Source organism: Podarcis raffonei, chromosome 13 (assembly GCF_027172205.1).
Source record: "Podarcis raffonei isolate rPodRaf1 chromosome 13, rPodRaf1.pri, whole genome shotgun sequence".
Lineage (NCBI taxonomy): Eukaryota > Metazoa > Chordata > Lepidosauria > Squamata > Lacertidae > Podarcis > Podarcis raffonei.
The window spans coordinates 46,067,444-46,082,365 of NC_070614.1; the positions used below are offsets into that span (position 1 = coordinate 46,067,444).

The following is a 14,922-nucleotide window of genomic DNA, read 5'->3' on the forward strand; positions in this document are numbered from 1 at the left end:
GGAGAAGGCAGTTGGGAGAAAATACATGCATATAACATTAGTTATAGACATTCACTTTAAAGTTATGACTGCATTTCTCTACAAAGTATAAGATGCATTTCAATTTCCTTGTTAGGGCACGTAACCAAATGCTTTGTTCAGCTGTCTGAAATGTTGACATGTTCCACATGCATATTTTCGATTTCTACTCAGGCCTTCATTGGACATTGGTAGCTGTAATGGGTTCCTTCATTACTGTATCAGAAGTTCTCATTTTATCAGTTGAAAAAAATAAATCTATTTCTGTTTTAATACGTGTGTTGTGGTTTCTTTCTATTTCTTCTCCCTGGGAGTGTTTTTCAACAAAGAGATGTTGTGGTTGGAGGAAACTGTCAGTATCATTTCTCTTAGCTTCTTATTCTTTTGAACTTTTGTACTTTAATCCAGTTTTCATTTCCAAAGCAAATTGCAATTTCGTCATATTTTTTTAAAAAAACCATCACAATTTTTTCTGTGTTTTACGGGTCATTTATCCTGATATAAACATTTCTATATCCAATATTTCATATAATGTATTTTCATGTTATTTCTGTAAATATATGCTTTTGTTGCATATTTCCCCCATGATTCTTTTTTAAATAAGTAAATAGAAGTGTAACACAGAATGGGATAGGAAAACAAGAACCATTTAATTTCGGATTATTGAGTCTTTATGATTTTGGGCTGTGCTCCAGCTGTAGCCACCCCTCACTCTGCTATGGTGCTGGGGACACTAGCCTGATTTGTGGGCATCTTGTGCAGTTTGAAGGCACAATGTGCATAATGCTGGGTGGGCTGGGACCACACCCAGGTTTTTTCCCTTGTGCGGGAGGCATTCGCCACCATTTTTGTTTGGATACTGGTACTTTGACAAAGTTATGCCCACGGGCTGTTCTGTCGCCTGTGCAGCCTTCGAAACCTTCAGCACATTGGTAGAGTGGACCATGAAGGTGACTTCTGTCTGTCCATACATCATGCATTACCTCAATGATTATTTGATTATTGGTCCCCTGACCCCGCGGCATGTGCACAAGTGTTAGCCGCATTTGTGCACCTTACTGTGGAATTTGGTATCCCGCTTGCTGCAGAGAAAATGGAAGGCCCAGCCACCATTTTGTCTGACTTGGGTATTGAGTTGGACACATATAAGCAAACCTCCCGTCTACCTGAGGTGAAACTGGACACTTTGAAATCTCTATTGTCTGCCATGATCGACGCTAAAAAGACTACGCTGAGGCAAGTCCAATCTCTGCTTGGTCATCTCAATTTTGCTTGCAAAGTCATTGCCCAAGGGAGAGCCTGCTGTGTGCGTCTGGTGTGGCTCACCACTGGGGCGATCGCCCCCCATCACCATATCAGGGTGTCCCGCAACATTAAGGAGGGTCTCCAGATCTGGTTGACTTTTCTTAGGGAATATAATGGGGTGTCATTTTGGCAGCAGCCACTCAATAGAAAAGATGAGCTGAAAGTACACTCTGACACCTTCGGTCGCTTCAGCTTTGGAGTGTTTTACGGAGGCTTTGGTGTGCCCATCCTTGGTTGGTGGCCTGGCATTTGGCGGGAGCTAACCTTTCTTGAATTCTTTCCCATTCAAGTTGCCATTCATTTATGGGCATAGCTGTCAACTTTCCCCTTTTTTAAAGAGAAATCCTATTTGGAATAAGGGAATTTCCCTTGATAAAAGGGAAACGTTGACAGCTATGCCTCTGGGGCGAGCAGTTCAAGAACACCAGGGTGTCCTTTTGGTCTGACAACCAGGTAGTGTAATAGTCATAGGCAAGTAATCGAGTCATCCAGATACTTTGCTTGTTCATGCTTGAATGCCTTAGGGGCAACATTTCCTTCACGGCTCAATTTGTCCCAGGCCTAAATGAAATAGTGGGTGTCTTATCTCGTTTCCAGATGGAGCACTTTTGAGAACTCGCACGAGAGGCAGCTCAGCTTCCAGACGCCTTCCCAGACGAGCTTTTGGAGATTGGACAAGAGAAATGACACAGGGAGTATTACATTTCCTTGTGCCTTCCAATAGGAGAACTTATTCTAGGGCATTTGAGGGGTTCTGATCCCGCTATGGCTTTTCTCCCAGTCAGGCGGCTTCTGAAGTGGATGTATTGAAATACATGGTTTCCCTAGGCGGAGAGGCCTGGCCATCAGAACCATGACACTCCATATGGCAGCCATATCTTATTTTTGTCACTTCTGCCAGCAACCAGACCCTTGTAATACATTCCATGTTAAGAAGCTGATCGCTGGCTGGAGGCGCTTACACACACACCAGCCAGAAACTAGAAATCCGATCACTTCTGACACCTTACAGCCGATATGGGGCAAGCTGCCCGCAGTTTGCTTCTTCAGGTATGAGGATCACCTATTCTGTGCTGCCTACTCCATGGCTTTCTTTGTGGCCATACATATTGGTGAATACTCTGGTGGTAATGCTTCCGCCCCCTATTCAGGACTACACATTGATGACATAAGCTTCACTGGGCGTGACCTGGAAACTTAGAATCCATACCTCTAAAACAGGATCAATTGCAGATGGGAACAAACTTAATGCTGGCCCCCTACCCACTCAATGGCCCCTGCCCTGTGCGTGATACTCGTAGGTTCCTAAAAGTCCACCCTGGCTGCACAGGCCCTCTTTTCATTCGTGCCAACACCCATCCTCTGTCTCATCACCAATTCACTGCAGTCCTGCGCAAGTCTATTTTGGCATGTGGGGGCAACCCACAATTTTCTGAAATCTCCTTTTGCATTGGAGCCGCAACTACTGCAGATGTGTGGGACCCTGCATGCATTAAGACAATGGGCCGATTGTGCTCTGCCGCTAACCGAGGCTACATCGCTTCTTGCCGGCTGCCATTTACCGTGACCTTTCAAACCCTTGATTTTCAGGTTCCCATGAACTGGAAAAGGAGGCTGCCCACAACACAGATCAGCCATTTGGCCCAGAGTGCCACCCCCAACCCGCCCATGAGCTTTGCATTTTTCTTTGCTGGCTAACCCCCCACCCTTTCCATTATAGGTTGCAGGCGTTGCTATGATCGCACGATAGTTGCTGTTTCCCAGAGCTGGGAAGGAATTCACCTTCTCTGCAGGTTTTGCCTGCACCGGGCAATTGTCATAACTTTGGCAGTTTTAGGCCTTGGATAAAATCCTTTAGTCCATCAATCAAATGGAGGCATAGCATGGTAGCATACCTCTCATGCAGCGGCAGCTTTAGCAGGGCCCCTTAGAGAGGTTTTATGCTGGGTATCAATGACCACGAGTGCTCAGTGTATGGTCAGATTCCCAGAAATGGAAAGGTGGGGGCAAACTGCATAAACGTATGTTCTGCAGTGTCCCCCATATCTACTCCTGTTTCCTTGGTTCCTAGTCAGGCGGCTGAGAGGTATATAGACCCAGTGCCTAAGCCCAAGTTTTCCTGCACCTGAAACTTAATAAAGTATTGGCCTAATTTAATCCCATACCACGCTGTCTGTTTACTTCTGGCCTGACTTCTGGGATAGGGGGTCTGTGACAGGGCTCCCAACATGGAAATTCCTAGAACTACTAGAGAACAAGACAGAATCAAGGGAACTACCTGAAAGGTAGTTGGGAAACAAAAACTCTAAAGGACTTCACAGATTCCCTCTGTCTGGTGTTGAAACAACACATGTGTCATTCATAGCTCTGACTTCATTCGTTGGTGGAAGACACTGACAGAAGCAGCCAAGGACACTCATATCTAAAATAACATAAAAATACAGAAAATTTCAGCTGAGCATGTCATCAATTTCTTTCTGGATATATTTAGGATTACTTTTTAAAAATGAAAGTTCAGAGTCTGGGGCCTTTCTCTGGGGTTCACTCACCACAGAACTCTGCACTCAAATTCCCCTGTCTCAGTCCTTCAGGGACCAGAGGCAATTGGTTTTGTCCATTTGAAAAAAATAAGAATTTAAAAAGTTTTTGAGCAAAAGTGCCACTCAAAGTCCAGGATCTAATGAAGTAATTATCTTCCTCTGCAATGATCCAGATCACAATAATTTGTTCAGCTAGACAGAGCTCTCAGGAGTTTCCTAAGGACATCAGAAAACAGTCAACAACCCAGCGAAGTAAGAGCATTAAATATGCTCCTGCACCAGTGAGATGTAGGAGTGTTGGGCATAGAGAGGGGGGTCATTATTGTCAACATTTTTATTATTATCATAATGGAGTTTTAATCATTTAAGTTCATTTTCAAAGCATTTGTACACCTGCTGATGCTAAAAAGAAGGCTAAGTGCAACCTCCAAGGCAGCTCAATCGAGACAGGGGAGGTGTTTGGACAACTCTGCATCTTCCAAGAGAGAGTTTGAAGCTATTATGCTGAGGCTCTTGATGCTGTTGCTGCTGCCTCACACAATGTGTGAAGGCAGGACAATGAAGTGCCCTGCAGCTGATCCAATCTTTGTGCCCCATGAATGGGGTCAAGTAGGAGACCTCTTCATTGGTGGGATTGTAAGTCAGACCACCTACCTTTTTAAAGACTTTTTATTCAAGGAACATCCTTCTCAGCAGCTGTTTGACATTCCACAGTAAGCAAGAATATCCCTCCCTCCCCTATTTATTCTATACTCCACTGAATCAGCAAATAACAACATGTGTTCTTTGCACGTTCAAAGAAATTCTATTTAGAAATATTTATTTATTGAATTTATATACCGACCTATACCTGGACGTCTCAGGGTGGTTCACAGAACAAAATCAAAATATTAAACCACATTATATATAATCAAAATAAAAGCAACAACCCAATAACTCCCATTAAAAAAGACACCCACATTTTAAAAGGGCATTGGATATAAATCAAATCTACCAAAGGCATGTTTTTGCCAAGTGCCTAAAGGTGCATAATGAAGGCACCAGGCAAACTTCCCTGGGGAGAGCATTCCACAGAAGAGGAGCCACTGCAGACAAGGCCCATTCTCGTGTTGCCACCTTCGGAGGAGGCACACGAAGAAGGGCCTCAGAAGATGATCTCACGGTCCTGGTAGGTTCATATGGAAAGAGGTGGTCCTTGAGGTTTTGTGGTCCCGAGTCATTTAGGGCTTTATAGGTGCAAACCAGCACTTCAAATTTGAATTGGAAACTAATTGTTAGCCAGTGCAGTTGGACCAGCATTGGTGTAATATGCTCAAACCGTCTTGCTCCGGTGAGCAACTTGGCTGCTGAATTTTCTGAATTGTCTTCAGAGGCAGCCCTACGTATAACATATTGCAGTAATCTAACCTTGAGGTTAGCAGAGCATAAACAACAGTAGTTAGGCTATTTCCAGATAGGGGTGTAGCTGGGCCACCAGCCGAAGCTGATGGAAGGCAAATAGGATCATTGAGGCCACCTTAGCCTCGAGCGACAGCAAAGGGTCCAGGAATATCCCCAAACTATGAACTTGCTCCTTCAAAGGAAGTGTAACCCCATCAAGAACAGGTGATCTCCCACCCATCTGTTGTAGGGAACCACCCACTCTGTGCCTCTGTGGATTGAGCGTCAGTTTATTGGCTCTCCCCCAGTCCATTACCGAGGGAAGACACTGGTCCAACACATCTACTGCCTCTCCTGCAGTTGTAAAGAAGGAATACAGCTGAGTGTTATCAGCCTACTGCGCACAATGTACTCCAGATAACCTCACCCATTGGTTTCATGTACATGTTAAACAACATGGGGGATAGAATTGAGCCCTGTGGTCGCCTTGTATGATGTCTTCTGTCGAGAGAGAGGCAAGGAAAACATATATATATATCCCTGTATATCCTTTTTGACCTCTCAGCGGCTTTCAATACCATCCACCATGACATCCTTCTGGAGTGACTCTCCAAACTAGGGGTGGGTGGCATCACTTTGCAGTAGTTCCAGTCCTACCGGAATGGTCGGTCCTAGAGGGAACCACATTGAAGGTTCCAGGAGGCTGAAAAACATTCCCCAAGTAACACCCTCTAGGAACAATCAAAGCAGTTTCTGTGCCAAAACCATATGGATCCAGAAAATCAGTTTCTTCCAAAAACACCTGGATCTGGTCTGCGACCACTTGCTCCAGAACCTTGCTCAGGAAAGGGAGATTAGCAACTGGCCGGTAGTTAGTTAGGTTTTCTGAATCTATGGAAGGTTTCTGAATAAGTGGTTTTCCCACTGCCTACTCCAAACAGGGAGGGACCAGTCCGTCTCCTAAAGAGGCATTGATCACCTCCCTGGCCAAACCAGTTGTTCCTTCCCTGATGGTTTTTATCAGGCAAGAGGGGCAAGGTCCAAAAGCGGAAGTGTGCCCTGAGTGATCGAGTATCTTGTCCACATCCTCAAGCCTTACCAACAGAAGCTTATCCCACATAACAAGCCTAGACTGTGCTCTGGACATCCCAATAGATTCATCTGTTATAACATCAGAGTCAAGGTTTGGGCAGATGCAAGCAATTTTATCCTGAAAATGCTTTGCAAACAAGTCACAGTGAACTACCGTTGGTTCAATCACCTCCTTTGGGGCAGACCGTAAAAGGCCCTGTACAACCTGGAGGAGCTCTGCCAGACAACATAATGATATAGTTCAATAAAGGGCCAGTCCTCCTTCTGAACCGCTTTCTGAATATTCTGCATAATACTGAGGTTATAGACAATATTAAATTTTCTTTTTGGAAAGCAAACTCCATGTGAAGGAGAAGCAGCATGCTTGGTGAGGCAGAGCAAGAAAAATATTTTGCTGACAATAGGTATCCCCCACTCCAATACTGAGATTGAGAGCAAGAAAATGGTGGAGAGGCAGGCATCTGTGCCAGACTGGCACCTCAGTAAGCAACAGTCCACCCTCAAATCTCTTGTTAATCAAATAGAAGAAAATTATATATGTAGAGCGCCACAACCCCATAGTCACCTTTGACTGGATTTAACCGTCCAGAGGTCCTTTACCTTTTTACCTTTACTGTGCATATGTATATGTATACGTATATGTATATGTATACGTATACGTATACGTAGATGTATACGTATATATATACGTATACGTACGTATGCATATACGTATACGTATGTATATGTAGTGCTGTTTTCAAAAAAAAAATGTTTAGGGTGTTCCCATTTTGACTCAAGAAAAATCACCATTTTATAGTTCAAATAGGGAAACATAAATACAGTAAATGAAAATGTACAAAGATTCACAAAATGTTTAGGGGTATGCATCCTCCTGTGTCCCCCTAGAAAAAAGCACTGTGTATATGCATATGTATATATGCAAACTGATCTGAAACGCAAGTGAACAGACAGCTAAATAAAACTAGCATATTGACAAAAGCATAGAGGACTCCTGCAACACCTTCAAGACTGAACAATACTCTATTCCATAAGCTTTCCTGGACCCCCATCATGTTCAGAATATGAGTATTCATCAGTAGTATAGTTTCAGGTTTACAGGAACACATATAGATATATAAATGCAGAGAGGCATGGTGCAGGAGTGCCATCAGAGGGAAAGGAAATGCAGAAACTGCAGACAATGAAAATAACATAATTAATGTAAGGATACCAAATCACTCAAAAGACTGCGAAATAAATTCATTCTGCTAGGATGCTTAGAGTTGAAAGTGCAGAGGAGAAAAAGGTAGAACCCAGTCTCATTCATTAAAATATTCCCACCATTATTATTATTATTATTATTATTATTATTATTATTATTATTTACCTCAATACATATACAAAATGTTTACATAATATTCCATATACATAATACTTGTAAATTTACATTTTTCATTTTATTATGTATCAAAATTTAGTCATTTCTTACTTGCATTTTATCTTTCCCTATGTCGTAACCCTGTGTCTTCCCTTCACCCATGCATGACTTCCTAATTTTTATATTATAACTTTATTATTGTGGTTGTACTCTTATATCTTAATAATTTAAACATGCATTCTTGTATTTCAGTTTATATTAACTGTGTGAGATCAATCTAACCATGTATTCGTCTACACATTTCCATTCCTGTTTGAGATTTTGGTTAGATTGCATTCCAATTGTTACTGTCACTTTTGCTAATTCAATCAATTAGAAAAAAATTACATTGCCAATCTGGCACTGATGGTACTTCTTCAGATTTCCAATTTTTGGCAACCAGTAACATAGTGGCGGCTGTTGCATATAGAAAAATTTTCTTCATGTCTTTGGGGATGTCCCAGTTACAGAAAGGTAGCCGTGTTGGTCTGCCATAGTCAAAACAAAAAATTTTTTTCCTTCCAGTAGCACCTTAAAGACCAACTAAGTTAGTTCTTGGTATAAGCTTTCGTGTGCATGCACACTTCTTCAGATACAGAAGAGTGTATCTGAAGAAGTGTGCATGCACACGAAAGCTCATACCAAGAACTAACTTAGTTGGTCTTTAAGGTGCTACTGGAAGGAAAATTTTTTTTTGTTTTGGGGATGTCATTTGTTATGATTCCTTGAAGGAATTCTTGTGGCTTTTTACCAATTGTTATTCTAAACATTCTTTTCAATTCCTCATGTAGATTTCCCCCCAAATTTTTAATTTTATGATATCTCCACCAGACGTGATACAAAGATCCTTCTGACACCTTACATCTCCAACACAACTTCGATGGTAATTTATATATTTTGGCTAGTTTTACAAGGGTTAAATACCACCTGTAAAACATCTTCATAATACAGTGATACCTCGGGTTAATTACTTAATTCGTTCCGGAGGTCTGTTCTTAACCTGAAACTGTTCTTAACCTGAAGCACCACTTTAGCTAATGGGGCCTCCTGCTGCCGCCACGCTGCTGGAGAACGATTTCTGTTCTCCTCCTGAAGCAAAGTTCTTAACCTAAAGCACTATTTCTGGGTTAGCGGAGTCTGTAACCTGAAGCGTATGTAACTTGAAGCGTATGTAACCCGAGGCACCACTGTATTTTCTTTGATAGTGTTACATGCAGTGAAATTAATATCTGATTTGCATAGTTTTTTCCATAGGTCTAGTGGAATCGTGTATCCAAAGTCTTGTCCCCACTTGATCATTACTTCGTTAATTTGTTCATCTTTGAGTTCCCAATCGAGATCCTTTTTGGAATTATTCAAGAGTTCTAGCTGGAATTTTGATTCTTCTTTTTGGAAACCAATTTTATTATCAGAGTTAAATTTATCATATAATTGACGATATTGTAGCCAAGTGGTACACATCTGTCTAAGGTCTTCATAATCCCACCTCTCTTTTTATATCTTCCCTAATGACAGTATAAAAACCAAGTTCTATCAGAACATCCTGGCCATTGTGTTTGCGATAAAAGAGATCAATGACAATTCAAAGATCTTGCCCAATGTCACCCTTGGTTTCCACATCTATGACAGCTACTTCAATGCAAGAATGACCTATCGAACCATTTTGGACCTTCTCTTCAAATGGCAAAGATTTGTCCCCAACTACAAATGTGACACTCAGAAAAACCTCATAGCTGTGATTGGGGGACTTACTTCTGACACTTCTATCCACATGGCAGATATCTTAAGTCTCTACAGGATTCCACAGGTATAATCGGTGCATAGGGGAATATGGGGGAGTTTCCTTTGCCATAATTTTATTCAGAAGCAAAAGAGAAATATTTGTGTGAGGTAGAAATAACCTGGAAATCTCATTATTTCCCCATAACTAGAAATCCAGTCAGTATTTTTTTTTTTATAAAAAAACATTAATTCCAACTTGGACTACAAATTTCTTAAGGAAATGTTGTACCAAATTATCACTTTCTTTTAGGTCACCTATGGCTCATTTGCTTCAGAGGAGAGTCAATCAATGCAGAAGTCTTTTTATATCATGGTCCCAAATGAAGACCTTCAATATGTAGGGATTATCCGGTTACTTCAGTACTTCAGATGGAAGTGGGTGGGGATATTTGTTGCCAAATATGACAGTGGAGAACATTTTTTGAAGATCCTGGAGCCATTGTTTAGCCAGAATGGAATCTGTTCAGCCTTCACAAAAACGATCCCACTTCAAGCTCGTATAGAAGATCTGGGAAAACTATTTGGTGAAATTGAAAGTATTTATGAAGGTCTCACAGATGAAAAGGCTAGTACAGTTATCATCTATGGAACCGATGGGACAATATCATGGCTGAGAATGGCTATCTTTATAATAAATAATATAAATCAGATGGACACATCATTTGGAAAGGTCTGGATCATCACAGCCCAGATAGATTTTGTATCATTCGGATTTCAGAGAACCTGGAATTTCCAGCTGTTCCAAGGTGCCCTTTCCATTACAATTCACTCAGAAGAACTTCAAGAGTTCAACCAATTCCTTCAGAACATCCAAACACACAGGAGCAAAGCAGATGGCTTTTGGAAGGACTTCTGGGAGCAGGCATTTGACTGTCCCTATCCGGATCCAGGTATGCCTGCCAACGATGATGGAACATGTACTGGAGAGGAGAGGCTGGAAAGTCTCCCTGCAGGTGTTTTTGAAATGCACATGACTGGGCAGAGCTACGGTATCTATAATGCTGTCTATGCTATAGCTCACACATTGCATGCCATTTCCTCATCCAGATCCCCACACAGAACAGTGACCGTTGGTTACAGTGTTGGATTTCCATCTCTGCAGCCTTGGGAGGTAATGTTGCAGAGCTAAATATTCTCATGTCAATGGATCTATTAGGAGAAAGAACACAGGAAGTTTCTTTTCCCGAGTTAGGCCTTTCAGTCATCTGTTTCAGTATTGTGTACTCTTGTTGTTGTTGTTTAGTCGTTTAGTCATGTCCAACTCTTTGTGACCCCACGGACCAGAGCATGCCAGGCACTTCTGTCTTCCACTGCCTCCCACAGTTTGGTCAGACTCATGCTGGTAGCTTCGAGAACACCATTCAACCATCTCGTCCTCTGTCGTCCCCTTGTCCTTGTGCCCTCAATCTATTGTGTACTCTAGAGCTTTCCAAATTTGGGTCTCCAGCTGTTTTTGGACTTCCATTACCATCATCCCTGACCACTGGTCCTGCTAGCTAGGGATGATGTCAATGGACTGATTAGCAGAAGGACAGGAAGTTGCTGTATACTAAGTTAGGCCTCACATCCATCTGTTTCAGTGTTCTGTACTCTGTCTGGTTTGGGATGTCCAGGGTTTGAGACAATATGAGATTCCCAGTCTCACTGAAGATTCTGGGGATTGAATCTGGGCCTTTCCGTGCAAGGAGATGCTCAACCAGTGAGCTGCTCCCCTTTACAGCTCCTCTTCTCATATTTTAAAAAAACAGATGATAAAGTATTCTGCATCTTAGTCATGGTTACACTCTTCCTGGTTTACATTTCACCATGTAACTTGACCTTGTAATCTGTTCCACTTGGAACCTCAGATAGTTTGCTTCTTCTTTTTCTTTTTAAATAGATCAACTCATTTCTTCAAGGTGTTTCCTTTAACAACTCAGCTGGAGAAACGGTATCATTTAATGATAACAGGGAAATGAGAGGAGGATTTGATATCATGAATCTGGTCACATTCCCAAACACTTCTTTCCAGAGAGTAAAAGTTGGATCGGTGGGTCTCAGTGATAGAGGAGATAAGGAGTTAATCCTCCATGTGGACAAAATTCTATGGCACCAAAGTTTTAACCAGGTATGGCTTGGAGTTACCAAACTGCACAGAGCTTGCAGGTATGACTAAAGCTACTAAATAACAACAAGCACAGCAAGAACAACAATGATGTCTAGTGCATTCAGAAAGATGATGCGAAATTGATATGCCAAATCTCCCTTTTCTCACTTTGAAATCAGTATTACCTTGAAAGTGCACTAAAAATAAAGCATAAGATTGTCCTGTGGGTGCCATATAGGAAAGCACTTCTACCCCCAACTTTCCCATATTTTTGTACAGGTGCTTCCCTCTTCTTTGTGCAATGAACCCTGCCACTCTGGTCATCAGAAGAAAAGGAAGGAAGGGGAAAAGTTTTGTTGCTATGATTGTGCTCCATGCCCAGGGGGGAAGATTTCAAACCAGACTGGTAGGTAAAGCTCTTGCATCCTGATGACCAAACAAAGAGACTGATATACAGGCGGGGCTTGAGCTGGGCCACTTTTATTTAGTGAAAATAACAAGATCAGCAGACGAGGATAAATTCTAAAGGCAGAATTGTAACCATTGGGTGACACACAGGGCTTTTTAAAAGCCAGAACACACTGGAAATCAGTGCTGGTACCTCTCAGAGAATGAGGGAGGTGTTCATGGTGAGTTGAAGCTATTGATTCCTTCCCTAACTGTTCAGTTTTGGAGCAGAGCCTGCTCCCCTTCAATACACAAATCTTGAAACAAAGAAGCCCTGTGATATGCATCATCTTTGGAGGAAACTCAAAGCAAACTAAGGCATAGGAGGAATTAGGAGCGTGGTAACTCAGTGACACGGGTTACCACGGGACATGGGTGGCGCTGTGGGTTAAACCACAGAGCCTAGGACTTGCTGATCAGAAGGTCAGCGGTTCAAATCCCCGAGACGGGATGAGATCCTGTTGCTCGGTCCCTGCTCCTGCCAACCTAGCAGTTCGAAAGCACATCAAAGTGCAAGTAGCGGGATGGTAAACGGCGTTTCTGTGCACTGCTCTAGTCATGCTGGCCAGATGACCCGGAAGCTGTACACCAGCTCCCTTGGCCAATAAAGCGAGATGAGCGCCGCAACCCCAGAGTCTGTCACGACTGGACCTAATGGTCAGGGGTCACTTTACCTAACCCAGTGACAACCTAGGCATACCCTGAATTGACAGGAGCTATGAAAGGAAAAGCCTTAGGACAGCAAAGGAAAGCATTTGCTCTCATACAATCTCTGGTCACGTATTGATTTTGAAACTCTGCCTGACCCTGTTTTGCTTTGCAATATTGCTAGCAGATTAATTGCTGCTTCACCAGAGGATGCAAGAGTCTTCAGGTATCAATCCAGCTACGATTGTGGGAGTGAGAAAAACCAAAAGCTCCAGCAAAGGAGAGAAAACTGTGATATGCTAGAATGTGGTTCTTCAAAAGATAGCAACTAGGAGGCTGCAAGTAAAAGGGAGCAGAGAGAGGCCCTTGCAGTAATGAAGAAGTGTTAGAAGGGCTGGGAATCAAACCAAAGATTTCTTCCTCATATAAGGCCCTAAAGCAGACCTCCCCATCTCATACCACTTTTAAATGTGGCAATATGTTCACTGCTGGTTGGTGTGCTGTCTCTCATTGCCAATGTGCCACAAATGTACCTTGGTAGCCAGTGGTGGAACAGCCATAATGTACAATTTGTCACAATACATGGTTCATTCAATGGGCTAGGTCAGATGAATTGGTGCAGGATTTCTATATATACATTTCATTATTTTTCTCAGATATGGACGCATGTTTCAATTGCCCAGAAGATCAATATCCAAACCAGAAGAGAAATGGATGCATCCCCAAAGTTATACATTTTCTGTCCTATAAAGAACCTTTAGGGATCACTTTAGCCTCAGTTTGTGTCTTATGTTCTTTGATTACAGCTTTGGTGTTGGCTATTTTTATCCAGCACAAAGATACCCCCATAGTCATAGCCAACAACCGAGAGCTTACCTACACTCTCCTGGTCTCCCTCCTGCTCTGCTTCCTCTCCTCTTTGCTTTTCCTTGGCAAACCTGGGAAAGTGAGCTGTCTTCTCCAGCAACCTGCTTTTGGCATCATCTTCTCTGTTGCTGTTTCTTGTGTGTTGGCCAAGACCATCATTGTTTCTTTAGCATTCATAGCCACAAAGCCAGGATCTAAGATGAAGAAATGGGTGGGAAAGAGACTGGCTCATTCCATTGTCCTTTCAGCTTCCCTCATTCAAGTTGTTATCTGTACTCTGTGGCTGACAATGTCTCCCCCCTTCCCTGATCTAGACATGAAGTCAGTAGCTGAAGAAACCATTGTGCAATGTAATGTTGGGTCTGTCACCATGTTCTATTGTGTCTTAGGCTACATGGGCTTCTTGGCCATTGCTAGTTTCATTGTGGCCTTCCTGGCCCGCAAGTTACCTGACAGTTTTAATGAAGCCCAGTTCATCACCTTCAGTATGTTAGCATTTTGCAGTGTTTGGGTCTCTTTTGTTCCCACCTACCTGAGCACAAGAGGGAAACACATGGTGGCTGTAGAGATCTTCTCCATCTTGGCCTCCAGTGCTGGGTTACTGGGTTGTATCTTTTCCCCGAAATGCTACATCATTGTGCTGAGGCCTGAACTGAATAGCAGGAATCAATTAATACGAAGAAAGGATTAAGCCATCTGTCTGGTCTCATCATACCCTAATGTCTGTTGGAGAAGGCAGTTGGGAGAAAATACATGCATTCAACATTAGTTATAGACATTCATTTATCATTACATTTCACTACAAAGTTTAAGCTGCATTTCAGTTTCCCTGTTAGGGTACATTGCCAAATGCTTTGTTCAGCTGTCTGACAGGTTCTTTGATGAAATATTGGTATTTAAGGGATATTGAAATAGCTGAATATTTCTATGTCACACACATAGTTTTGATTGTCATATAATGGACTCCCTTTTCTACTCAGGCCTTCATTGGAAATTGGTAGCTGTGATGGCTTCCTTCATTACTGTATTTGAATTTCTCATTTTATCAGTTGAAAAAACAAACCTATTTGTGTTTTATTACATGTGCTGTGGTTTCTTTCTCTTTCTTTATTCTGGGAGTGAATATGAGTTGGGATTTTGACTCAGTCCAGCGGTGTTCCTTTTCCCCCACCATGCTCTTCAACATCTGTATGTCAGTTTTGCGAGTGCTGATCTTGGAATGAAGTCTCATCAAAATCCTGATGGAGCTAAGACTTCTTCTACGTGACCTAAGAATTAGCTGCTTGATTGGTGTCTGGAGTCATTGATGGGCAAATTAGGGTCTGAGAATAAAGCTAAACATAGAGGTGTGTGGAGTA

General features: G+C 42.3%; 1 protein-coding gene across 1 annotated transcript; it reads left to right on the top strand.

The window, feature by feature from the left end:
* The first annotated feature begins 1,111 nt into the window (after positions 1-1,111).
* LOC128399080 (vomeronasal type-2 receptor 26-like) lies at positions 1,112-14,255 on the top strand. The gene is made up of 5 exons (XM_053360341.1): positions 1,112-1,254; positions 9,250-9,541; positions 9,767-10,627; positions 11,882-12,008; positions 13,354-14,255. The coding sequence occupies exons 1-5, from the start codon at positions 1,112-1,114 to the stop codon at positions 14,253-14,255; spliced, it is 2,325 nt and encodes a 774-aa protein (XP_053216316.1).
* Positions 14,256-14,922: the final 667 nt, after the last annotated feature.

Bases quoted from the DNA above. Each gene is read 5' to 3' on its own strand.
- LOC128399080 (XM_053360341.1), top strand. From the start codon at position 1,112: ATGGAAGGCCCAGCCACCATTTTGTCTGACTTGGGTATTGAGTTGGAC. The intron at 9,542-9,766 runs GTATAATCGGTG...ACTTTCTTTTAG, and splicing joins GTCTCTACAGGATTCCACAG to GTCACCTATGGCTCATTTGC. The intron at 10,628-11,881 runs GTAATGTTGCAG...ATTTTTGTACAG, and splicing joins CATCTCTGCAGCCTTGGGAG to GTGCTTCCCTCTTCTTTGTG.